Raw genomic sequence first — 27,666 nt, 5'->3', positions numbered from 1 at the left:
GCTTTATTTATGGTTATCATACATGAAGTGGCTATTTGTACTAGTATTTAACACTTGCCACAGTGCCCTCATGAACAAATACAATTACCATTAGATCAGTTAGACTGTGGTTAAACATAATAGATCTACTTCATTCCCGATGTCTCCGTTGAAGATTTACTACAAGCCTGACTATACCCCCTCTGATCAGTGAGTCTCAATTTTCAAACAGCAATCCACAAAATGATGGAAAGATTATTGCATGGTCCATTCTATCTCAGTTATTTACAAAATATTGTGGGATTTGGATCATAGGACGCAACAGTAAGAGGGTATAGGGTGCTGCAGGGCAGTGGAGGAGGAAGACTTTGTGCAGTACTTTTACAGGTTGTTGGTATTGATTCAGGGGTAGATGTAGGGCTAATATGGGATTTGGGGATAGTTGTAGGGAGTGGTACAGATAATGGCTGCTCTTTCCCCTCTCCTTTCCTCTTGCTCATACCCTCTGATTATTTAATCCTAGGTCAGAGCTGAGTATTAAGGGTGAAATGTGGCAGAGAATGGTTGAGCTCTAATAGTTGGGATGAGAAATGCAAAGGGCAAGGCAGCAGCAAGAGGAATGTAAGGTAGCAGCAGAAAGTAAGGAGGGAGCAAGGTGTTCTTTCCTCTTGCTCCCATTGGGCCTTAGACCATGAAATTCTGCTTTTCCCCTTCCACCACCATTGATCAAGGGCCTACCACTTGTGATCATTTAAAATCTCAGGATGTTTTCTGTAAAATATGAGTTAACCCCAATTATTCTGGCAAAATGTCAATACCAATAACTGCTTTCTGCCAATCAAGGGGTTTGTGTCTTTATGACATTGGCCCATATTATTGAAGACTTTTTGGAGCCACACAACATAGTTTCCTAGATCCCCCAGGTGCACAAGGGAGTGACTGGGAAGCACTTACAAGTAGTTCTGCATAGTATTGTACTTTTAAGTGCCGTCTCTTCTCTCCATGGCTGCAGAACTCTGGAGTAAACAAAGCATCACCAGCCTGCTAGAGGTTTTCCCAGGGGGGTCTGCAACCCAAGTTTGAAAACCCCTGCCATAGTGAATGGAGAATCAAATTCAAATCTGCTCTGATATGAAAAACATCACTTGTGTGTGTGCTAGTTGGCTGGCATGATGCAGTGAAAGCTTCCCTAAACAGCTGCTAACTTGACCTGATCAACCTAACAGGGAATCTAGGCTATGTCTACACTACAGGGTTTTTGCACAAAAACCCATGGAGCGTCCACACCTCAAGCGCGTTTTTGTGCACGAAAATCTACAGTCAATCGACAAAACAGAGGGCTTTTTGCGGTGTAGGTATACCTTCTTCTACAAGGCATGACTCCTCTTTTGCTCAAGAGTTATTGCACAAAAAGGTGTGTGTGGACGCTCAACAGGGGTTTCTTGCGCAAAAAGAGCCTATCACAAAAAGCACAAGTGCTCTGATGGCTATTCTGTGAATGTCAATCAGAACTTTCTTATGCAAGAATGTCCTTGCAGCGTGGATGCTCTCTTGCGCAAAAGCACATCGCTTTTGCGATGTGCTTTGAGGTGCAGATGCACTTTTGCTCAAGAAGTTTTTGCGGAAGATCTCTTCTGCAGAAGGCTTCTTGTGCAAAAACCCTACAGTGTAAACAAATCCCCAGTGACTAGAACCTCAGCACTGCTGAAAAATCAGAGGAATTAAAATGCCCTACCAGAAGGTCAAGGCCCATAAATCCCAATCCAGTAATTTCCCAAGAATGTACCCACACTGTGCCAAGATGGATCATATAATTACCAGGACCCCCAAATACAGACTGGCTACGTCTAGACTGGCATGATTTTCTGCAAATGCTTTTAACAGAAAAGTTTTTCCGTTAAAAGCATTTGCGGAAAAGAGCATCTAGATTGGCACGGACGCTTTTCCGCAAAAGCACTTTTTGCGGAAAAGCGTCCGTGCCAATCTAGACGCAGTTTTGCGCAAGAAAACCCCTGTTGCCATTTTCACGATCGGGGGTTTTTTGCGCAAAACAATACCGCATTGTCTACACTGGCATTTGCACAAGAGGTCTTTTGCCCAAATAGGAGCAGCATAGTATTTCCACAAGAACACTGACAATCTTACATGAGATCGTCAATGTTCTTGCGGAAATTTAAGCGGCCAGTGTAGACAGCTGGCAAGTTTTTCCGCAAAAGCAATTGCTTTTGCGGAAAAACTTGCCAGTCTAGACACAGCCACCCTGTTTTCATACTGCATGTTTTTAGGCAGATGGACAGCAGGAAATGTGCAATCAGAACATTACATTTAGAGAAACAGAACTAGCAGAATATCGTTTAAGGAATAAGGCAATATGCTGTATTTATTGTGAATGCAGAATTTACTGTTCCTAGCTACTAAAATTATCCTCCACACACGCACACAGTTCTATGGATTCCCATAATTAACAGCTGCAGTTGCTCATGCTAGTTCATTGGCCAGGTGAACTAGACATGAGGAGGGAAGCACTGTTCCTGGAGGATGAGCCTAGAACTGAAAGACCCAATCCTACAGTTTTACACCCTTTTTTTATACGTCATAGTCCATGGGTCCCATCCTGTTTCACTGCCCCAGGGGTTGAGTCATTAATTAATGGCATATGGGACTTTGATCTTTTTCTTAATGGAGCTTTTGTCTCTCACTTTCTCGGGTGGGTTCTTTTGCAGAGCTTGCCTGCATTGTTCTTTGACCATCAGGGTGGTGCTGCCAGCTGGTCATGGAGACAGTCGGAGGGACTGAACCCATTATATGCACCTGTACATTAGCACCTTTAAATGAGATTACATGCACACACACACACACACACACACCTAACTTTAAACAGAGTTAAGGCAGTACAACGTTTAAAATGGGGCTTCAATTACAATATAGAGTCACTTTAGTTACAATGTATTAACAGTTTAAAATGGGGCTTAAGTTACAATATGGGGGTCACTTTAGTTACAATGTATTAAAAAGGAGTTACAACAGATTCTTCAAAGGCAATTGTTAACAGGCTACTAACAATTAATTCAAAATGGTTTATATTATTTCATTTATAAAATCCCATTTATAAAAATTGGGTCACAATTCATGGGGTTATATAATGTTGACTACTACAGGCCTGCACAACATGTGGCCCATGGGCTGCATGAGGCCCGCAGGGGCTCACTGTGCGGCCCATGACGACTATGGATGGCGCGGCCCCATCCGATCTGCCGGCTGGGTGGAGGAGTGAAGCACCGCCGGGGAGGGGGAAGTGCAGTGATTCTACTGCCGGGCTGCCTGTGTGCAGCTCCAGTGCAAGGAGGTGGGGCGCAAGCCAGAGGGTGGGACACTGGCAGACACCAGGATGCTGGCATGACATCACAGCTGGTGACCGCCAGATTCAAAAAGGCTCCGGAAGCGCCACAAACTGGAAGGCAGAAGCCAGGTAGGGGAGGAGAAGGAGCTTGTGCTGAGGGAAGGGGGGCAGGTCAGGAGAAAGGGGAAAGCACCAAGGGACAGGGTGCAGGAGAGACAAATACCAGGTTGCCAAGTGGAGACAATGAAGAAAAGGGCAGGAGGGGAGGTGTCACTGGGAGGGGGGACAGGGTGATGCTGGGAGAGAAGAGGGTAAGTGCATTGGGAGCTGTATGTTGTGCAGGCCTGATTTAATTGAAAAATTCTTAATAAAGTATCAGTCCCCTCCCCCCCAACCTACCCTTGAGGCTAGGGTTGCCAGGTGTTCAGTTTTCTACTGGACAGTCTGGTATTTGAGCTCTCTGCCCAGTAAAAAAATTCAGAAAATATCGGACATGTGCAATGTCTGGTATTTTCTGAATTTCCGGCTGGGCACTGGACGGAAACCTGGTGGCGCCTCCTGTGGTTGTGTGCTGAAGCTGGGTGGTCAGGGGTTTTTTTGTTTTTTTTTGGGAGAGCATCTGGCAACCCTACTTGCAGCCTGCAGCTGTTTTCTTTGGAGTAATATGGCCCTCGTCGCTTTCCGAGTTGTGCAGGCCTGGACTAGTAGATATAATTCCAGCTCCACAGGGTCCACCCACTCCACTCCAGCAGTCCCTGTTCATGGCGGGCTCAGCCCAGCTTCCCCACCCCACAAATTACATGCTGGCTTCCCAGCCAGCTAAAGCCTTGCAAGCTTTATTGCAGAACCCACAGTGTGTGTAACCACTAGGATTTTTAGTGGTTACATGGTTATATTTTGAAATGACTTGTTTACATCCCTAACACTAACAGACACCTCTAGGTATCAATATTTCTTGGGAACAAATTACTTGCTGGTCCATATTCAAATAGACCACATCTCTAAAATAACCTGCTTTTGCACGTTTATCTAGTGCAGCTAACATAGGTATCCATTTGCTTCTCTCTGTGATCCACCCATGTCTTGCATAATGAATGAATACATTTTATGTTTATACTCATGTGAACCATAGGAGTGGAGAGGCAGATAATGGGACATGTGTGCCGTTGATGATCCCACCACAGTTCAGGAAGCATATTTACTGAAAACTAGTAATTTTTTCAGGGGCATTGTCTACCTTTGCCACCTGCAATAATCGACTGTCAAATTCACCACTACAACACCTACAGATGACTTGCCAACACTGAATGAATTAGTCACAGATCTGACAATCTTTAGTAGATATCTTCCAGAGGACAACATCCTTCTTATAGCCTGATCTAGTCCTTCTCATGATTTCCTGCTGCAAAGATTGGAGAGAGTTCCTCACACAGTTCCAAGAATAACAAGGAATCCTGTGGCACCTTAAAAACAGTTTTATTTGGGTATAAGCTATCATGAGCTAAAACTCACTTCAGCAGAAGCGTGAAGTGAAAGCTTTGGTTTGACAGAGATATATACATACATAGAGATGGGAGTGTTACGAGGATTAGTGTTAACAGTGCCAATTCAATCAGGGTGGATGTGTCCCACTCCCAATACTGGATAAGAAGGTGAGAATAGCAAAAGAGGAAACTGATGTTTTGTAGACAAAATTGTATATGAATTATAGCTCTATAGTTTAATCCTGCAGTCTGTTTTTTAATTATTTTTGCTCACATATGGCAACTTTCAGATTTGTTACTGAGGGTGTGTCTAGACAGCAAAGTTATTTTGGAATAATAACTGTTATGTATATAGTAGCCCAATGTCTGACACTCTGTAACGCTGAAATGCTGGCTGTTCCCTCTGGGCGGCGCTGTTGCCTCCCGCCGTGGCGCTCCGCTGACTTCTGCGCCGCTGAGCCAGGCCACTGTGCGGGAGCAAGTGGCGCAAGTGGCCATTTGGGGTCCACGCTCCCTATGCAGTTCCGACTTCTGTAAACCTCATTCTATGAAGAATAATGCCTATTCTAAAATAGCTATTTCGAAATAAGGAGTGTGTAGATGCTCCATTTCTGCAATTTTGAAATAGCTCCTCACCAGGGCCATTCTTATTCTTCCTGGGGCTCTAAACTGAGATAGCATGTCTACATTAGGAAAGCCTGCCATGGACTAATTTTGAGGTTTTCCTGCAGTGTAGATGTGCTATTTCAAAATAAGCTGTTTCAGAATAACAATTCCAAAATAACTGTGTGGTGTAGATGTAGCCTGAATGTTCAGGGAGGCTGAAGTGCTTTCCTATAGGTTTTTGAATGTTTCCATTCTTGATGTCTGATTTGTTCCATTTATTCTTTAGCATAGAGACCGTCTGATTTGGCAATGTATATGGCAAAGGGACTCTGGATATTGCTAGCACATGATGGCATATATCACATTGGTAAATGTGCAGGTGAACAAGCCCCACAATTAGGGATGATGCGGTTAGGTCCTATGATGTCATCACTAGGGTAGCTATGTAGTCGGAGCTGGCAACGGGATTTGTTCCTGGGTTACTGTTTCTGTAGTGTGGTGTGTAGCTGGTGGTAGGTACTTGTTTCAGATTGCGAGAGGGGGACTGTCGATAAGTGAGGAACTTGGCCTTGCTAATGCAGAAGTTCTGTACCCACTGCTGCTCACCTTCAGCTCTTGACAGCTCTGGTTGAATTTAAGCCCTGAGGATATTTACAGCAATGACCCCAGCCCTCAATTCTTATTCTTGTGTGGCCTCTCTTCAGGTATGATAAACTGATACAAAGGAAGCAACAAGATCACTAGTTCATTGTGTAACATGGACATGTCTAGGCTGCAGATGAAAGGTGTAACTGAGCATGGGTATACCCAGGCTAGCTTTAATCTAACTAGCACAGGTAACAGTAGTGTAGTAACTAGCACAGGTAACAGTAGTGTAGAAATAGTGGCACAGATTTTAGCATGAAATAACAACCAGCATACATATCTAGTGCTTGTACTCTTATTGCTAGCCAATTTGGAAGACCATATCAATGTGTTTAAACTGCTTGAATTGGCTCTACTAGCCAGATTAAAGCTAGAATGGGTATGTTCAAACTCAATCACACTTTTCACCTTTAGATGGCAAATTTAACAGCTCACTTATGATACCTGAAAACAAATGGTTACACCCTCAGGTTCAAGGTAATTCCATTCCAGACTCCAGTAAAGCGGGTTGTCAAGGACTAGGGATGTAAAAATTTGATTAATTGGCTAATTGAATAGGTAATGAAGGCTCCTCCACCTTTGAAGGGCTGTAGCTACACTTCAAAGGAGAAAGTGATGCGGGAAGCATGGGGCCAGCGGGGAACTCAAGCAGTTCCCCGCTGGCCCTTGGCTGCATATGGCGTGTCAAATGCCATGTGGAGCCTGATGCTGGGCTCCACATGGAGTTTCAAAGTGGCAGCACCACATGGAGCCCAGAGTCAGCGAGGGAGTCCCCAGGGGTATGTCTACACTACCACCCTAGTTCGAACTAGGGTGGTTAATGTAGGCAACCAAAGTTGCAAATGAAGCCCAGGATTTGAATTTCCCGGGCTTCATTTGCATCTTGTCGGGCGCCGCCATTTTTAAATCCCCGCTAGTTCGGACTCCGTGCCCGCGGCTACACGCGGCATGGAGTAGGTAGTTCGGATTAGGCTTCCTATTCCGAACCACCGGTACACCTCGTTCCATGAGGAGTAACGGTAGTTTGGAATAGGAAGCCTAATCCGAACTACCTACTCCATGTTGCATGTAGCCACGGGCACGGAGTCCAAACTAGTGGGGATTTAAAAATGGCGGTGCCCAGCAAGATGCAAATGAAGCCCGGGAAATTCAAATCCCAGGCTTCATTTGCAACTTCGGTTGCCTACATAAACCACCCTAGTTCGAATTAGGGTGGTAGTGTAGACATACCCCAGCTGACCCCGAGCTTCACATGGAACTGTCGCTTTGAATCACCCCTTACTTGCCCCATCCCTTGAAATGTCACGTGCAGCCCAGGGCCAGTTGGGGACCCCCAGCTGGCCCCAGGCTCCATGCGGCGCTGCCACTTTGAATCACCCCTTACTTCCCCCATCCCTTGCTGCCTCTTCCTCATGAAGGCAGCAGGAGTGGGAAGCGACTAGTCAACTAGCGTGTCGACTCTCCGATAAGCATTTGCTTATTGGATAGTCAACTGGTCATTCACATCCCTATCAAGGACCCACTATCCATTCCAGGTTTAATATACCTGCAAATGATGACACAAAGGACTCAGGGTCTAGAGAAGTGTTTCTCAAAATGGGTCATGGGCCTTCCTGAGGAAGCTGCTGGCAGGCTCATGCTGCTTTGTTTATCTAAAGTGTCTGTAGCCACAAAGCCTTGCACTCCCACTGGCTGCGGTTCGCTGTTTGCAGTTTGTGGTCATCCGGGCAGGCCCATGGCCCACTTTGAGAAACAGTGATCTAGAGTCAGAGGTAACAGCTGAGCTATGGTTGAGAAACCTTGCTGTAGGTCACCCCAAGAGCTGGAGGCTGTCTAGACTGAGTCCTGCTAGAACAGGAAGGGGCAATAAGATAGTGGTGGTTCTCCAGGGTTAGATGGATTGGTGTATGTTTAGATTGGGCCACAAGAAATCTGAGGAGGTTCAACAAGGACAAGTGCAGAGTCCTGCACTTGGGAAGGAAGAATTCCGAGCATTGTTACAGGCTGGGGACCAACCAGCTAAGTAGTAGTTCTGTAGAAAAGGTCCTGGGGATTACAGTGGATGAGAAGCTGGATATGAGTCAACAGTGTGCCCTTGTAGCCAAGAAGGCTAATGGCATATTAGGTTGCATTAGGAGGAGCATTGCCAGTCAATCCAGAGATGTGATTATTCCCTTTTATTCGGCTCTTGTGAAGCCACATCTGAAGTATTGTGTCCAGTTCTGGGACCCCCCACTACAAAAAGGATGTGGACGCATTGGAGAGGGTCCAGTGGATGGCAACCAAAATGATTAGGGGGCTGGAGCATATGACCTATAAGGAAAGGCTGAGGGAGTTTGGTCTGTTTAGTCTGCAGAAGCGAAGAGTGAGGGGGGATTTGATAGCAGCCTTCGACTTCCTGAAGGGAGGTTCCAAAGAGGCTGGAGAAAAGCTGTTTTCAGTAGTGATGGATGGTAGAACAAGGAACAATGGTCTCAAGTTGAGGTGGGAGAGGTCCACGTTGGATATTAGAAAAAACTATGTCACTAAGAGAGTGGTAAAGCACTGGAATGGGTTACCTAGGGAAGTAGTGGAGTCTCCATCCCTAGAGATTTTCAAATCTCGGCTTGACAAAGCCCTGGCTGGGTTGATTTAGTTGGGATTGGTCCTGCCTAGGGCAGGGGGCTGGACTTGATGACTTTCTAAGGTCTCTTCCACCTCCATGATTCTATGATTCTATATACCTGTGCCTCTGCAGGTTTGGATGCTTGTAGTGTTCCCTGGCAATGGGAACTGTGGGAAGCAGTGCAGTCTGGGACACCACTTCCCATAGCTCCCATTGGCTGGGAACGGTGATTCACGGCCAGTGGGAGCTGAAATTGCCTCTACCTGTGGAGGTACAGGTAAATACAGCGGCTAAACCTGGCAAACTGGATCAGGCCTGCAGGCTGACATTTGCCCACTGCTGTGCTAGAATGAATCTATCTTTCAGTCCTGACTGCAGGATGAAGTAAATGAAAGTGACCACTAATAGGTGGGATCAACCCGACCAGAAGCTGTAAAGTTTTGGCCACATTAATAATGTTTCATGGCAGGAAGTCAAGGGCATGTAGCTCTGACCTTGCTGCAACTTCTTGACAAAGCTTTCTCCCTTCCCATCCCAGTTCATCTCATTTCTACCCTTCAGCACCAGCTCGCTGTAGGTCACTACTGTCTGGTACTGCAGTCAAGGTCATCCTATCCATAGGATGATTTGAGGCAGCCGCTCCTGGCCCTGTGCTTTGGGAGACCCTGTGACAGCTGCCCTGACTGTTTTATGGACATATTGAAGGGAGCCTGTGGTGCCATCAGCCTGGGGGATTACCAGAAGAGTATTGCATGCTCCAGCAGGTCACAGAGGACCTCGACGACGCTGATGGCATATACATCCGTTTTCGTCTCGACGGGAGCGTGTTCAACCTGAGGCGTTTGCAGGCCCACACAAAGACCATGGAGAAACTGATCAGGGAGCTGCTGTTTGCTGATGATGCCGCCCTCCTTGCTCACACAGAGGCAGCTATGCAGCGAATTACGTCTTGTTTCGCAAAAACTGCTCAGATCTTCGGTCTTGAAGTCAGCCTGAAGAAGACTGAAGTTCTTCATCAGCCCGCACCCCACGAGGAGCACCATCCACCAAGCATCTTCATTGAACAAACAGAACTGAAAGTTGTCCACCAGTTCAACTACTTGGGGTGCGTGATCTTGTCTGACGCCAAGATGGACAAAGAAGTCGATAACAGGCTGGCCAAGGCAAACAGTGCATTCGGCAGACTATACAAACGTGTCTGGAACAACAGTAACCTCAAAAGAGACATGAAGGTCAGCGTCTACAAAGCTGTTGTGCTGACCACTCTCTTGTATGGCGCTGAGTCCTGGGTCACGTACCGTAGTCACCTGAGTCTCCTCGAGCGTTTCCATCAGCGCTGCCTCCGCACAATCCTCAATATTCATTGGAGTGACTTCGTCGCCAACACTGAAGTCCTCGAGTTAGCGGAGGTCACCAGCATCGAGGCCATGGTCCTCAAGATACAGCTTCGCTGGGCAGGGCACATCACCAGGATGGAGAACCATCGCCTACCCAAGATCGTGCTGTATGGGGAACTGTCCTCTGGCTACCGCGACATAGGGGCACCACGAAAGCGGTACAAAGACTCCCTGAAGAAGTCCCTCACTGCTTGCTGTATCGATCACCATCAGTGGGCAACACAAGCAGCTGATTGCAACTCCTGGCGGCACACAGTCCACCTCCTTCTTCGAAGATACCCGCAGGGCCTGTATGGAGGACAAAAGGAGAAGGAAGAAGAACCGTGACCCCTCAGCACCTATCTCGGATCAGACCTATATTTGCAACCGTTGTGGCAGGACCTGCCTGTCCCGCATAGGCCTCGTCAGCCACCAGCGTGCCTGCAGAAGATGTGGATTTCCTAGATCTTCGTTCGCGAAGTCAAGCCACGATTGCATGGTGCAACAGCAGCCACCAGGCCTCCCACACTTACCATGGCGGCAGAAGCCTGGGAAGCAGAGTGAAGCAGACGGGAGCTTGTACTACTGTCATCTCCCAGCTGGGTTGTTCTTCTTAACTGCAGTGGTAGAAAACAAAGTGCTCCAGCCCCAGCTTGCTCTATTCCCCTAAGTGATGCAGAGTTCTGGGAAGCAAAGTAGATCGGGATGCTCCACTTCTCAGGCTCCTGCTGCCATGGTGAGTATGAGGGAGTGTCACGTTATTGGATTTTAGGGTGAGGAGGCAGATCATTGTTGCACCCACTAGTGTGTTTGCTCCAAATTCTGTACGAAGTGGGCCGTGTAAGGTGTCAAATGAAAGCTTATGTTATGCTGACCAGTATGTTATTCATATGCTGGTATGATTATTGTATGTATGTTATGGATACAGGCTCTGTATTTGTATTTAAATGTTCTCCATCTGAGAGGCAGCAATGGACTTCCATGACATATTGTGAGGAGTGGTTATCCAATGAATGGCTGTGCTAATTAGCAATGCTGCATAGACAGAGGCTCTCAAGGTTGCCAATACACGTGAGGAATGCATTTGGAAACTTGCAAATGAGCAAGTCTATCATGGCTACTTGCATGAAAGACAAAGAAAGGTCACTTGATCATGTGACAAATGCCAGTTTGGGAGGCACTAGGAATACAAAAGTACCATGAGGGCATCTCCATCTTGTCTTCAATCTTGCTCCTGATTCCAGAAGCATCCTTGCTAGGGACAGAGAACCAGGAAGGATTTGTTGACCCATCCTGACACAGGATGTACACCAGAGTCTTTTAAGTTAGCAGTTTGTAACATCTCTGCTAAGAGCCTGCATCAAGAACTTGGTGATTGATGTATGTAATGTATTCTCTTTAACAATCTCACTCTCAACCCTTTTCTTTCATTAATAAACCTTTACGGTGCGTTTAGACTGGCAAAAACTTCCCAGCTATCTATACTGGCAGCTTGAATTTGCGCAACAGCACTGACGTTCCAATGTAAGAATTCAGTGCTTCTTGCACAAATTTTTTGACGCCCCCACTCAGGGATAAGCCCTCTTGTACAAGAATACTTGCGCAAGAGGGCCAGTGTAGACAGGCACCTTAATTTTTTGCGCAAGAAAGCTCAATGGCTAAAATGGCCATCGGAGCTTTCTTGCGCAAAAGCGAGTCTATATTGGGCACGGATGCTTTTGCGCAAAAGCACTTTTTGCACTAAAGCATCCGTGCCAATCTAGATGCTCTTTTGCGGAAATACTTTTAACAGAAAAACTTTTCCGTTAAAAGTATTTCCGCAGAATCATGCCAGTCTAGACACAGCCTTAGATTTTAGATTCTAAAGGATTGGCATTGTGTGCTCTTTTGGGTAAGATCTGAGATATAAATTGACCTGGGACTGTGACTGGTCCTTTGAGACTGGGAGAACCTGTTTGGAGTTGGTGAGATTGGGTTTTATAACCTCTCACCTATGTATGTGGATCTGACTGTTGCAGAGGGAACGCTGGGGTGTCTAAGAGGTTTTGCCTTGTGAGGTTTCTTGCTGGCCAAACAGGGCACTGAAGTGCTCTTTGTGACTGGTCTGGTGCCTTTATAGGGAAGGACCTCACTCTTGGGCTGTAAATTGCTCTGGTTCTAAAAGAATCGCTCTAATCCAATACTCTCTCAGCAGTGACTAGACTGAATCGTTATATTACAGAGGAGGGAGCGACCCGTTGCCACTCCGTGCTACACTCCCTCATAATCCCTTGGGTCACATAGCTCTGGGAAGGGGACTTCGGGAAAGAGGTATAAACAGGACTGGAGGAGGCAAAGCAGGGGTGGAACTTGCGGTGAATCCTGGTGAAGCACAAGGAAATCCAGCCCTGAGGATGCCATCCTACCTTGGCCCCGCCCCAGCTCCCTCCTCTCTACTGTGTAGTTGCGTATTGCCTGGCTGGTATACACACTCACCCAGTGATGATAATAAAACGTAATTAGAAAATACCAGACATTTATATGTCCAGTATTTTCTCAATTTGTTTCCCAGACAGAAAGGTCAAAACTGGACATCTGGCAACCCTAGTTGTTTTTTTTTAAGTTTTTTTTCCCCACTTACAGACTAACATAGCTACCTCTGAGACTTCTTAGCCCTAGTCACCCAACTGGGCTCAAGGTATCTACTGACTCCAAGGAACTCCTATTCCAGTCTCACATGAATCCCACCGTGACTGAAGGAGGTGGACTGGGGGGTGCACAGTTGATGGGGAGGTAGATGCAGACACAAGAAGCGATTCAGCGTTAGGAAAAAGAAGCAGCAGTGAAAGCTGAGCGCCCCTACCCTGGTGCTGGTTTCTGCACGAGTGCAGGGCGAGAAACGCAGAGAAACCTCTTGTTAACAGCTACAGAGAATACTAAGCCAGCAGCTGCTAGCCCCTGCAGCCTCCTTCCCCCAGCAGCGGTCTCGTGCCCCGAGAAGCCTCCACAGCCCCCAGCGTCTGCGCAGCAGCCGAGGGGGAGGGAGGAAGGCGGTGACGCACGTTGTTGTCGACTTTCAGTTGTGTCAACAACGGCAGCAGCCGCTGCCGGAAAGGGCGGGCAGGGCGCCCCTCGGCTCTAACAGCGTGGGGCGCAAAATGGCTGCCCGGCGCAGGGGTCAGGGGGGCACCCCGCTGGCTGCCGTGAAGGAAACTCCATCTCCCTGCCTGCCCTCGGCGCCTCGTCCTACCCTGTCCCCTGCTCGCCACCGCCCCGCTCTCCTCCCACAGCGCGGCCCTCCCTCCACGCTCGTCTCTCCCATTCGCCGCCGGCCCGCCCCTCCCCAGCCAATCGGAGGGCGCGGCAGAGAGGGGTGGGCGTAGCCTCGGCCAGCTCCTGCTAGATCGAGGCTACCTCCTCCTTTCCCCCGCCCTCGGCTCTGTCCCTTTGCTGGTTACCGGCACATTCCGGCGCCCAGGCAGCCGGAGCTCGCGAGCGGCCGGAAGGAAGGAAGGCAGGAAGTGCGGAGGCGGCAGTGGCGGCCTAGTGGCGCAGGCCGCAGCGCGGACGGGAAGAGAGTGCGAGTGAGCGAGGCGGCGGCGGCGCCGGGCAGGGGATCCCGGCAGGCCCGGGAGGAGGCCGCGCTCCTTCTCTCCCGCCATGGCCGACAACGAGAAACTGGATAATCAACGGCTGAAGAACTTCAAGAACAAAGGCCGCGACCTGGAGGTAGCTCCCACAGCACCCCGCGGGAAGGGCCGGGCATGGCGGCGGGACTGGGCCGCCGAGCTCTGGCGTCTCTCCTAATCCCCCTTCCGGCACAACCGCCTTCCTGCTGCTGCATCAGCCGAGGGCCTGCTCCGAGGCTGAGGCCTGCTCCGCCGCTGTGGAGGGGAGGGAGTGTCTTCCCCTTTCTCCTCACGAGGGCAGGGGCGCTACTTGGGTGGGGTGGGCGGACGGACGAGCTGAGTGAGCCCTGCGTTTCCCCTGCCGGGAAGAGGCTGCCTTTCCTTCCCACCCTCGGACAGCTTTGGGGCTGAGGGCGGCTGCCCGCCCGGAGTGGGGAGTGTCTGCACTGACAGCGGAGTTAACGCCTTTCGGCATTTCCCTTCTGTGGCTATCTCCCTTGGTTTTGCTGTACACCAGGGAGAGGAGCGGGGAGGACGCTGACGGGTGTGTGGCTATGAGGCACGGGGGTCTTTGTCGTCATTTTCTCTGTAAGAAACTGGTGGCTATTGACATGAACGGAGTTCTGCTGACTGTTAGCCCTTCCTAGTACGGGTTATGTTTTTTTCTTCAGAGTATCTGCAGGCCAGTACATAGTTGAAATGCAAAATATAAACTGATGGAATTAACATAAGTGCAGCTACAGCACTATAGAAACAGTCAAGTGCAGTCTAATATATTTTTGTACAACCTCACTTTGGTTTGGCACTGTTGCAATAGGGGGTCAAGTACCATCAGTCATCCACTTCCCAGATAGTAATGAAAACCGTTTTGGTTTATAGCTTGGCTAACACATTCAGGTTATGGCTTTTCCCAGTTATGGCAGTGAAGGCCAAAGAAGACCCTTATTGGAAAATGTCCTGCAGTTGGTCCTCCTTTGATGCAGCAGTTCCCACAGCTTAACAATTTCATATGGGACAGAGACAGTTAGTCAAGTAAGCAAGTCCTATGCAATTCATGTTTTTTTCATAAAGCAGTCTCTAAAGTCAGCACCTTGAACTCCACACAAACTTCTGGGAGCCAGGTAAGATCCCAGAACACTGGCATAATGTATTAGCTGCATAAAAAACCACTTAAGTGGGTCTTTGTGTTCTGCTCTAACTTCAGTTTCTGAATGGGTTTAAGATGTGGTAGAGCATAGTGTAATCTAATGTTGAGATGACACAAAGGCATGAAGAACTTGGCTTTTGAAAGTAAAGGATGGAGTTGCTCTCTTTCACTGATTGGCATGGGGAAGGAATCTTTTCTACCTGTGCATGAAGGAATAATCCAGGATCCAACATCTAGGTTTTGAACTCGGTTGAGTATATCGGTATAACTTTACCTGAAATGTTTGGGATTGACAGATAATGAAAGAGAGAGTAAAGCATGCAGGAAATAAAAGATTAGTTTAATATTAAAGGACTTAGTTAAATGGGGTTCTGCTGTCTTTGTGTAAAAGTACCTTCCCCGTTGAGCTGTTTGCTGGCTGCTCTCCAAATACTAAAAACAAAAGCACAGGGTGTATTATAATTCCAGAAGTGGTGCTGTGAAGGTTTTTATTTAAAACAAACCTCATACTTCATTCTCTTCTGTATATTATTTTATATGGAAAAGTATAATGCAAAGTTCTCTTAAATCACTGCTGTGTTGGATGCCTAAACTTTGCATTTTAATGTAGGTTCTCTAAACTCATACTATACATTAGGGATGTGAATGACTAGTCAACTGTCCGATAAGCAAGTGGGAGAGAGGAAGAAAAGGGGATGGTTCAAAGTGGCAGTGCTGCATAGGGCCCAGGCCAGACCTTGGGCTCTACGCGGAGCTGCTGCTTTGAAACGCCGTGCAGCCCAGGGCTAGCTGGGGACTCCCCTGCTGACCCCAGGCTCCATGCGGCGCTGCCACTTTGAAATACTGCAGGGAGCTTGGGGTCAATGGGGGACTGCTTGAGTCCCCTGCTGGCCCCATGTTCCCCGCAGTGCTTTCACTTTTAAAGTGTAGCAACAATCCTGGTGCTGTTACTACACTTCAGAAGTGGAGATGCCCTTATTGATTACTGGAATAGTCAATGCAAATTGCACCGACTACTGGATTAGCCCATTAATCTAAATTTAACATCCCTGCTATACATATGTTAATCCTGAATCCTTCCCACAAAAATAAGACTTTTATAATTTGGATGATAGCCTGTTTAGTTTTAGTTATTGATGAAATTTTAAAGACACACACTGATTTGAAGATCACCCTCTTAAGAGAGGACTTTTTTCCTATATTTGTTTCAAGTAACCTGTAAGATAACTATTATTGAAACCATTTGAAAATATTTCTCCTGCCTTCTTTGTTTTTAGGCATTTTATAGGCATTATTTTTCTTGTTTGAGAGAAACATTTTAAAATAAAACCAAAAAATTTGGCTGAGGTCTTACTGACATATGTAATACTGTAGAGTTTATTACCTTTAAACATTATTGTATTTCTGGTAGGCTATGTGCCATCCATGTGTTTTTTGGTTTGCTGTTAAGGTAGCATTTTGCAAAATGAAAACATTGTTAAGCTGTTAAGTCTTGTTAAATTTTAGAGACTGACATCTCTCTAACAGATCTTGGAACATATGCTCAGTACTTAAAATAACTACTGTGGATGATCATTTTTCAAATAGTAGCTCAGGCTTGTGTGACTATCATTCTGATTCATTGTTTATACATCACATTTTTTCATTACAGCATGAAATATTGGTAATGGCTGTATTTAGTCAAGCTTTAGCAACAGTTGATTTTTTTTATCTTGCATTTTTGCAGAAAAAAACCTCTTCCCTTCACATAAATCAGTATTTGATTATTCTAGTAGTCTCTACTAAAATCAGTTGTGTATCAATTAGTTTATTACAAAATTTCAGTCTGTCTTCTGTCCTGTAATAGCACACCAAAGAAAGACCTCAAAGTTTTGTTGCTGATTGTACAGCTACTTTTTGCATTTGTTTCGGTGAATGCCAGATTCATAGGTAGGTTTAGACACTACTAAAGAATGGCATTCAGGATGCAGTAATGGAAAAGTTGGAAGATAAGTTATTTTTTATTCAGTTTCAAAAGTTTGTGTTTCTATTGGAAGTTACACATTGGTACAGTTTGTATTTAATTTGGCAAGTTATAGGCTGCTACTTAATAGCATTTTTGTGTTTTTTAAAAAGAACAATAAAGGCAGAAGTATTTTATCATTTGTAGCTGTTAAGATACTGTACTGGAAAAAGAAAATTTAAAATGTCTAATTCACCTGCTTGCCGGTGTACATACATACACAGCCATGTGCTCCTTGTATCTATGAACCTGTAGAAATACTACAGAAAAATAATTGGCACTAGGTTTTTATTTGTGTTTTGTAAAGTTTCATAAAGTCCTTCATATACAAGCACGCAAGTATGGACATGTTGCGTTCAAAACATGCAGCTTACATACTCAGCTTAAGTACTGGTGACTATAATGAGTAATACATGACTATTATTCATCAGAAAGTGTCTAAAATGAACCTCTGACCAGATTTTTACTTGTGTGTCTGCTTATTTCCTCCTATTAGTTTGCTGTCCATGTCATCCTGATCTTTTGTTTCAAAATCTGTCCACTAAAAGACATCATAGCATATTAGCTCTTATGTGCATACTGTCTCAGTATTAGCTATATAATATACTAGAATACTGTATAATATATAATAATTCCTAAATCTTGCAGAAGTTTATTAAAAGTTAAGTTGGATCTGTGCGGACAATATTTAAGGTTACAGGAGGAAGTCAGCCTTCACAGTAAAGTCAATAATTTCACACTGACCTTTTTTCTCCATAGCCATGTTTATAAAAGTATATATAAAATATGTATGTACATCTGCCAGGAATGAAATGGACAGCCAGGTGAGGCAAGTATATACGTTTCTTTCTTAGTCTTCTTGTTCTGCCTTTTGTTCTAGAAACATGGGTTGTATGTCTTGTCCTCCCTCCCCCTTCCCCCATATGCTTTCTGGAGTCAGAGAAGTGAGCTGCTTTTCCATTTACTAAGAGTATAGAGGGAATCCCAGCCTATTCTATTTCTGGCACTTACTCTGGATGTAGCTCTATAAGCCTTGAAACCAAACATTGGTCTTGCCACATGAATACCATTATGAATCTCTTTTTCTTAAAGAATTAAATCGTGGGTCTACAGATTAAGCACAAACAGTTCAATGTCTCTGTACTAGCTCTATTGATGTTTTCAACCACAGTAGTTTTATTCTGCTCTGTGCTAGCATGGTTGCATTGTTCTCTGAGTACCTATCCTGTGGCAATTTCCAGAATTGGTGGCTTGTGGAAAATCATTGAAGAGATGTTGGTTTACTGAGGGACAAAAATAAAGTAGGTAATAGAAAAGTTAGAACTATTTGTGCTGTGTCCATGATTTTGGAAAGTGGTTGAGGGTAGGGATGTTAAATATCGAGTAATTGACTAATCGAATAGTCAATGCGTTTTGAATTGACTATTCAATTAGTTGATTGGGTGCCTCCACCTTTGAAGTTTAGCAAAGCCTTCAAAGCATTGCTTTGAAACACCGTGGGGAGCCTGGTGTCAGGCTCCTTGTGGCATTTCAAATCAGCAGCCCCCCCTGGAGCTCGGGATCAGCTGGGGATTCTCCTGCTGACTCTAGGCTCCATGTGGCGCTGCCGCTTTGAAACACAGCATTTCAAAGTGGCAGTGCCGCCTGGAGTCAGCTGGGGACTCCCCCTCTATCTTTCTGATAGAGGCTGTCAGTGGGGGAAGTGACTAGTCATTCACATCCCTAATGTGTAGTGTAAGTTCTCTGAACTCATACTACACATTAAAATGCAATGTTTAGGCATCCAAAACAGTAGTGATTTAAGAGAACTTTGGATTATATTATTTTATTATGAAAAAGTTTTACTCAGAATTGGTGACAATATGCCTATGCTAGAATTGTCATGTTAGTGTTCAACTCTGGGTAAAGATACTATTCTTCTTCCTGTGTAGCATTGCTTTGATTAGTTTGTAGGTGGTTTATTTTTATAAATGTGTAACCACTGAAATTTACAGCCATCACATGTTTACATGCAGGGGACCAGATGGGAGTCAGCGTTCGTGGGGAGCTGGCTTTTAAGCCGGCTCCCCACAAACACTGGCTCCTGCCTCCTCTCCTCCTTCCCCATCCCTGTATCAGAGGCAGCTAAGCGGGGGACAGGTGACTCCCTGTGCATATTGGTTCCTGCCTGCCTTCCCCCTGCCTCTGATAAGGGGTGGAGGGGAAGAAAGGGTTCTAGGGCTTATAGTGGACCACAAGCTGAATATGAGTCAGCAGTGCGATGCTGTTGCAAAGAAAGCATACATGATTCTGGGATGCATTAACAGGTGTGTTGTGAGCAAGACACGAGAGAGTCATTCTTCCGCTCTACTCTGCGCTGGTTAGGCTTCAGTTGGAGTATTGTGTCCAGTTCTGGGCACCGCATTTCAAGAAAGATGTGGAAAAATTGGAGAGGGTTCAGAGAAGAGCGACAAGAATGATTAAAGGTCTAGAGAACATGACCTATGAAGGAAGGCTAAAAGAATTGGGTTTGTTTAGTTCAGAAAAGAAAAGACTGAGAGGGGACATGATAGCAGTTTTCAGGTATTTAAAAGGGTGTCATAAGGAGGAGGGAGAAAACTTATTCATCTTGGCCTCTGAGGATAGAACAAGAAGCAGTGGGCTTAAACTGAAGCAAGAGAGGTTTAGGTTGGACATTAGGAAAAAGTTCCTAACTGTCAGGGTAGTCAAACACTGGAATAAATTGCCCAGGGAGGTTGTGGAATCCCCATCTCTGGTGATACTTAAGAGTAGGTTAGATAAACGTCTATCAGGGATGGTCTAGACCAGCGTTTCCCAAACTTTGAGCCGCGGCCCGCTATCGGGCCACGGGAAAAAATACCGGGAGGAGGTGGCTGCGGGGGGAAGGGAGAACCGGTTGCCGGGAAGAAGGGTTGGGGGCAGCGGGGCTATCCCGCGAAGATCAGGGCAGGTGGGTGGGCGGCCGGTGGAAGCAGATTTAGGGGTAGCAGGGCTGTCACGTGGAGATCCAGGTGTGTGGGCGGCGGGCGGTGGAAGCAGGCTTAGAGGCAGCGGCACTATCCCACGGAGATCCAGGAGGGCAGGCGGCAGAAGCAGGATTGGTGGCAATGGGGCTGTCCTGCAGAGATGGGGGGGAGGGGGCAAGCAGGCAGTAGAAGCAGGGTTGGAGGTAGCGGCGCTGTCCCGTGGAGATCTGGGCATGCAGCAGAAGCAGGGTTGAAGGCAACGGGGCTGTCCCACGGAGATGGGAGGCGAGCGGGTGGCAGAAGCAGGGTTGGGGGCAGTGGGACTGTCCTGCGGAGATGGGGGAACTGGCGGGGGGGTGGAAGCAAGGTTGGGGATAGTGGGACTGTCCCGCAAAGATGGGGGGGCAGGCAGGCAGGTGGCAGAAGCAGGGTTGGAGGCAGTGGGGCTGTCCAGCAGAATTGGGGAGGGCAGGCAGCGGAGCCAGGGCTGGGCGGGGGGGCTGGCCAGGGGAGAACAGGAGGAAGATGGGAGAACCAGCTGCAGTAAGCAGGGCTGGATGGGGGTAGCTGGGCTGGTTGCGGTGGGGGTCGTTGGGGGAGCAGGGCTGACTGGGGAAGATTGGTGGGAGGCGGGGGGAACTGGCCGTCGGAAGCAGGGCTGAACAAGGGGAGCAGGGCTTGACTGCGAGATCGGGAGGAGAAGTGGGGGTGGGAGTGGGACTGACCTGGGCACATGCAGACCCTACAGACCCTGGCAGAGGAGTGAGTCTGCCTGGGGATTCCATTTTGGCTCCCCTCTCCCCCCCCTCCTATCCCCCTCCCCACACACACACATACCCTCCCTTGAGTAGTTGCGAGCTCCCTGGCAGGTAGATACTCAGGCAACATGAGCACATCCACTATCCAGGCAGTTCGCAGCTAAGGACTGATGCACCTAATTATAATAAAACTTACCTAATTTTATATGTCTGGTAATTTCTCAATTTATTTCTCAGACAAAACCCTCAAATACCAGATGTACAAAACCGGACACCTGTCAACCCTACTCTTCCTTGCACCCTCCCTCCTAGTCAGCTACCCTACCCCCAGTCTGCTCCTGCTCCCACCTCCTGGAGTGCCCATGCAGCGCTGGGTTCCCCAAGCCCTGGCCCAGGCTGGGTGGAGGATGCAGCTGGGTGAAAACTGAAAATTTATTCACTTCTCATTCTTTTTTTTTTTTTAATGTGTTTATATTTTGAGCTGCAAAAAACAGTACTAAAAAAACCGGTTCCAACTAAAGTAAAATGTTTGGGAAACCCTTATCTAGCCAGCTTTCTATCCATCTTACAGTCCATTTATCCAATTAATATTCTCTTAATTTGCTGACAAGAATATTGTGGGTGACTGTATCAAAAGCTTTGCTAACGCTGGCACTGAGGGCTTTGGGAGGGCCAGAAACAACTTATTTGAATATTTGTCATTTGCTTAATGAATATGAAAATATGCAAATGAATGTTACTGATCCTCCAAAAGCTTGTGACCGGCTTTACTGGTCCCCGTGTCAAAAAGTTTGGGAACCCCTGGTCTAGATAGTATTTGGTCCTGCCATGAGGGCAAGGGACTGGACTTGATGTCCTCTCGAGGTCCCTTCCAGTCCTAGTATTCTATGATTCTATGATCCTTTTCTAAAAGAATTTCAAAAAACTAGTTAAAAAGAGAGAAACAGCTGAACTGGAGTTCATTTTCAAATTCAACACGCTCAGTTTAGGATTGAATAAGGGTCTCAACTGGTTAATGCATTACAAAGGCAGTTTCCTCACTGGATGTTCACATTGCCACATCAAATGCTGTGAATGAACCAGTTTCATGCTGACTTGATTAATTTCATTAACACAAGCAACTTCTTCCTTATATATACTGCTGCTTCTGTAACTTCTACTTCAGTTCATCTGATGAAGTGGGTTTTGCCCACTAAAGCTTATGCCCTCATCAATCTGTTAGTCTCTAAGGTGCCACAAGACTCCTTGTTGTTACAGACACAGACTAACATGGCTACCTCTTGGAGACTTTTCTAATTCTGCTGTACTACTTGCTGCCAGAGATTGCATAGATTTGACTTTCCAATAGAAATAATATAAGTTCAGGAGAGCAGAGCAATGCTAACATTGTAGCAACTGTGCATCAGCCATCAAGGGAGGAATTTGGAACCTAGATAATATAGTGATGGGCATGTTTGAAAGCTATAGTCTGAGATGTCATCTGGTGGTACAACTGCATTCAGTGCTAATTCAGTTTAACAAATTATCATATTTGCAAAACATTTTTCAGTGCCTAGTAATTGTCATGTGCAGGTCTCGTCAAGCGGCTGCGAGACCTGCTCGCCAGCCATGTGGTTCGATATGCTGCTCATGCACAGACTGAGTATTTGTTGAGCCCTGACAATTTTAGTTTCTCATCCTTTGTTGTAATTTGTCACCAGGTCAACTGTAGAAGAGTAACACAAATACTTTGTCAGATTAGCAGTTGTTTCTTGTCCTTCTGATTACTATGTTATGTCATGGAATACTAACTGTTTCCATATGCCAGTTTATCAGTAATATTATATGTCCAATAAAGTTGTTGCTTCATACTCTCAAGACACATTGAGGTATCACCTTCCTTTATTCTGATGCAGTATGCTTTAGACCAGGGATTCTCAAGTGTCATTGTCAGAAGGAGACCATAGGGCGACAAAAACTAGCACATTGCCCCAGGGAGGGGTAAGCGCAACCTGAACCTGCATGTTCCCTGCCACTCCAGGTGGGGAGGCCAGAGTCAAACCCCATATCCCACCACCCTGGGTGAGGAAAAGCCAAAACTTAGGGATTCAACCCAAGGTAGGGTGCTTGCAACCTGTGTCCCACCACCCAGAGCTAAAGCCTAAGGACTTCAGCTTGGGTCCTGAAAGATGGGGCTCAAGCGTAGTCTTTGGCCGGAAGTGGGGGCTGGCTTTACCCCAGGCAATCTAAGCCAGCCCTGGTGACCCCATTACAATAGGGCCCTGACCTACTTTAGTGTCCTGACCCATAGTTTTACTGCTATAGATGGTTCCATTTGATTTTCTTCCTCATTTAACATCATGGAATAGTTGAAAAGCTTATTATGATAGACCTGAATTTATTTAATGCATTTATATTTCTGAAATTAGCAACCTTTAACAGTGTACCAGTAGTGTTAAAGATATACCATTGTTGTTCTGTTTTTTATAGGCAGTGGTGACCAACTTGTTGATTGCAATTGGCAGGTTCTTTGCCTGCCCTGGCCCCATTTTGCTGGCCTGTTCCCGTGCATGTGAAGGGGGCAGCATGGTCAGGAGTCTTGGTGTGCTGTTCCTGCTGACAGGCATGACACCTTGCAACTTCGATTGTCCAGGAACAGGGAACCATGGCTAATGGGAGCTGAGGGGGTGATGCTGGAAGAGGTAGCAGTGCACGGCACCACATTCCCTCCTGCCACTGGGGCTCGTTGGCCTGTTCCAGGCGTGGCACAGGGGTAGGTCAAACAGGGAGCCTGTCTCATCATCGCTGCACCATTGATTGGGAATCACCCACAATAAGTGCTGTCAAGCAGGAGCTACATTCCAATCTGCAGCCTCCTTCCATGCAACCCATACCCCTTTCTACACCTGAAGCCCCATCCCTGAGAGATGCCTAGAGCCTGCACCCTGTACTCGCACCCAAATCTCTGTCCCAGGCTCATCTTGGAGTTGCTTCCAATGTCCAGAGGCTGTACCCCTTCCTAAATCCTTGCCTTAGGTATGATTTTGCTCTTCTCGTTGTGTGCCTCACTTTTGAGTTGGTCCACAGGCAATGAAAGAAAGCTCCAAAGGCCAGAAAGATCTTGATTATTTTGCCTTGGAATGTAGTTTAGTGTTGCAGGTTTTTTTCTTTCCTGTTTATTTGTCTGACCAAAATGGAAAAGGCATTCTGTATTAGTAACAGGTGATACACTGAAGGTAATATGTCCTACCCACCCTTCTGAAACAGTTTTTCTTTATAGTAAAACAAGATTTAGCTGGCATTGCTTGGATCCTTAATTATTTTTTGTTTCTCTTGATTTAAATCATTACTCCAGGTTGGGATTGGGGATGAGGGAGGCTGCCCCAGGGAAAGAGAACTACTCCAGCCCTCAGCACAGGAGCTTGGGACCGGGTGAGATGTGCTTCTCCATTGCTGCTGCAGCTGCAGTAGGCCTGGATAGGGGAGTGGTGCATCTCCCTTGGCTGGGGCAGGTCCAGGTTTGTCTGCCTTTTGTGCTCCCCAGCCAGAATGAGGAATGCAGCAAACTGTGCACTTGCTCCCTGACGAAGGGGAACAGCCAGCAATGTCCCCAAACGAATCGGGTGGGGGAGGGGAGAAGAGACTTCAGCCTTCTCTTCCACTCCCAGGCACCCTTTAGGGAGGAAGAGGGAGTACCAGTTGAAGGTGTATCCCCAGCCAGCTTCTTTACCCTACCTGGTGATTGTCTCTCTTCTGTGTGGTTTTCTGAGAAGCAATCCCGTTCCAGGCACATCCCATTTTCCTGGCAAAACCAAACTCTTTCCTTGCTTAAAGTTATGATAAGAGGAAGCTTTATGCCAAATTTTGTGGTCCTAGCTTTTACAGGAGGAATTCTTGAACAGACACACTTTCTCAAATATATTGGAGACAGATGATACTTTTGCAGGAATACAAACCATAAACTGTCACATTCAAACGTCCTTGCTTGTCTTTAAAGCTTTGACAATTCCTCTGCTCTGCCTTACTCCCAACAGTTTCCCTCTCCTTTAACCTTCTTCCACCTGGTTCCTTATGCTTGAAAACCTTCAGCTTCTTGAATATCTTCCTTCATTCAATTCTCTGATTCAAAATGGTTCTCAATTCTCCTTTTCTAATTCTCTTTAGAAACAAATTGAGATTTCGTTACAGAAAGAAACAAACTTGCATTGTAACTTTTGCTAGATGTTATATATTGTGTAATAGCTGTAGTTAAAGTGAAAGTTGACCTGACAGGAAGAGTTTAAAACATTTTCAGGTACTGTGTCAACACCTAGATTATTCTGCTAACTTCTGTAATTTTACAATCACATTTTGTGTATGCTAGTATTTCTCACATATAGACCCTGTGACTATATGAAAGATCCTGACAAACAGGGAGTTGACTAATCAGAAATATGGTGTGTGTTATATACACAAAGTAGGCAATCTGACATAATTTTTCTAATCATTATATTATAGTAATTAGCAGGGCTCAACAAATACGCTCGCCCGCGGCGAGTAGATATTACCAGCTGGCAAGTAGCTACAGACATAGGCGTGTGCGCTATGGGTGGCATGGCCCCATCCGCTGGCCGGGTGGAGAAGTGGAGCACCGCTGGGGAGGGGGAAATGCGGCAATTCTCGCCGCCGGGCTGCCTGTGTACAGCACTGGTGTGAGGAGGCAGGGCGTGAGCCACAGGGTGGGACGCTGGCAGATATGACGTCATGATGATGTGGCCGGAGACCGCTGGATTAAAAAAAAGCTACGGCAGCCCTGAAAACTGGAAGGCATAAGCCAGGTAGGGGAGGGGGCAGGTCAAGAGAAGAAAGGGCAAGGTACCAAGGGACAGGGTGGAGGAGAGACAAAATGCCAGGGGGCCAAGTGCAGACAATGAGGAAAAAGGCAGGAGGGGAGGTGTCAGTGGGAGGGGGGACAGGGTGATGCAGAGAGAGGAGAGGGTAAGGGCATTGGGGGTTGGAGGGAGCTTGAAAGAAGGGGTGGGCATGAGGAAGGTGGGGATGGAGAAAGGCATGTGTGAGGGCACAGGGCCATGAGGAGAATGGGGGCAGAGGGTAGTGAGGGGGTGGGCATCAGGGAGGAAGGGGGAGGCACCAGTAGGGTGCAGGTGCCAGGGGATTCTGGGGGTGAAGCAGAAGGGCAGACACCTGCCCCTCTCCTCTGGTGCTCGTCCCTTCCCTGCAGGTATGTAGAGGGAGATGTTAGGAGAGGGGATGAGGAGGGGTAGCTCACATGATCAGAGTGGGGCTATTGGAGGAGTGGGCACAGGGGGGAGAGAAGGGATGGTGGAGGGGGGCAGGTCTCACGAAGGCTGAGGGCAGTGAGAAGGGCAGGACAGCAGAGGAGGGTGAGGGGTTGGGGGGGCAGCAGGCACCAGGGGAGCTGATGAAACAGGGAGGAGACATGGCAGCAGAGGGAAAAGGTAGAGGTTTATAAGATATTTATTAATAACTTATTAGTAATTACTGTTCTTATTTTTATTAGGAATTTATGCCATAAAAACACTTTTTGGGTGGGGTGGGGGTGGCGAGTCCCTTTTTTGTCTGGTGAGTAGGGTTTTGCATGATTTGTTGAGCTCTAGTCAGTAGGGATGTTACATTGCGATTATCTAATTGTGTAGTCCATTTAAATTGTATGGACTATACAGTTAATTAATAAGGACGTCTCTGCAGAGCCTCTGGGGGTAGCTCCAGGAGCTGCCTCGAACTGAGATTGGCTCATGCTGGTTCTGGGAGTCATTCGCACTAATAGCCCAGCAACTCTTACTACATTTAAAATGCAGAGGTGATGATGGGGTGGGGAGGGGGAGAAGTCAGCACTGCAGAGTTGGCTCTTAATGCACTTAATAGGCTGGTGTGCAGTGGGGGGGGGGGGGATCTAGCGGGAGCTAGGCCAGCTTATTCTTGTGCCAGGTTCCCCCTGCTGCACTTTAGCCTTTTTAATGTATTAAGAGACGTCAGGCACTTAATACGTTTAAAAAAACATAGTTGCGGCATCTGGGACTGGGTGCGACCCAGGAGTCAGCTGATTCCTGGTTTGTGCCTGGTCCCCTCTACTCCCCTGCTGTCCCCCTCCTCTCCCCCCAAGGAAACGGTGCTGGCGGGAACTGGCTTTTAAGCCAAGCTATATATTTAGCAAGGAAGACATTCTGCAGATATAATAGTATCTGCATGGGAAGGTGTACATAATAAACGATACAGAACTGACCTTTAGATTGTTGGGTTTTGATTAATTTCATTTGCCATTTCCACAATGTAAACTAGAGATAGATCCATTGAATTGATGGATTTGCACAGCTGTAGAACTGGTGACAGAGTAGGTTTTGGCTGTCTGCACAGGCCGGACAATGTACATTGAGTGAAGCAGGGATTAGTACAGAGGTGGGCAAGAGAGCCTCCAAGGGCCAGATGTGGCCTGCCAAGCGGGTTTATCTGGTCCACGGATGCCCTGCTGCTCCTCCAACCCTAAGTCAATCAGGACAGGGGAGCATGCATAGTCTCCTCCCCCGCCCTGCAAGGGGTGTGCAGCACTTAGAGTTTACAGCTGGCAGTTTAATCGAAGTTCTGCACACACAGCTGTTCAGCTGGTGGTTTAGTTTAAGCATCCTGCACCCCTTGCAGGGTGGGGACAGGGAGTGAGAGACTTTGCATACTCCCCCGAGTCCCTGATTGGCCTGGGGGTGGGGGAAGCACACCAAGTCTCCTCCTACTCTGTCCCTGCCCCTTGCAGGGCGAGGGGAGATTTTGCATGCTTCCCTCATCTCCAGGCCAGTTATGGCCTGGGGGCAGGGGAGTGTGGAAATGTGCTGGCTCCGCCCCTTCTGGGGTGGCCCTAGGGCCGCTTCTAAAATTGTTGCCCACCCCTGGATTAGCAGAAAGTTAAATAGAATTTTTATTCTCATTTGCTGTGTACTATCCATAGTGTGTTCAAGGTGTTGAATTATAGTATCTATACTATAATTAAAATTGCATTATAATTCATATGCACAAAAGGATAAAGTTGTACCAACAACCTCAACACTTGCATTCCCTAATGTTTGAGTGATTCTTCTTGCAACTTAAACTTTCGGATGTCTGTTACTTAATACTGTTGGTAAATCAGAAAAGTGTTGAGTATATCGTTTTGTAATTGGGT

At 46.8% G+C, this 27,666-nt stretch overlaps 1 protein-coding gene across 1 annotated transcript in view; it reads left to right on the top strand.

The window, feature by feature from the left end:
* Positions 1-13,487: 13,487 nt before the first annotated feature.
* Positions 13,488-27,666, top strand: part of KPNA4 (karyopherin subunit alpha 4) — a 54,829-nt gene continuing 40,650 nt past the window's right edge. Inside the window, exon 1 of the mRNA XM_006123437.4 lies at positions 13,488-13,743. Coding sequence (XP_006123499.1) covers positions 13,675-13,743 — 69 coding nt within the window. The 5' untranslated portion in view covers positions 13,488-13,674. The remainder of the gene's footprint in view (positions 13,744-27,666) is intronic.

This window comes from Pelodiscus sinensis, chromosome 10 (assembly GCF_049634645.1).
Source record: "Pelodiscus sinensis isolate JC-2024 chromosome 10, ASM4963464v1, whole genome shotgun sequence".
Lineage (NCBI taxonomy): Eukaryota > Metazoa > Chordata > Testudines > Trionychidae > Pelodiscus > Pelodiscus sinensis.
Note: the sequence above shows the minus strand (reverse complement) of the source record. Positions and strands in the feature narration are given on the sequence as shown.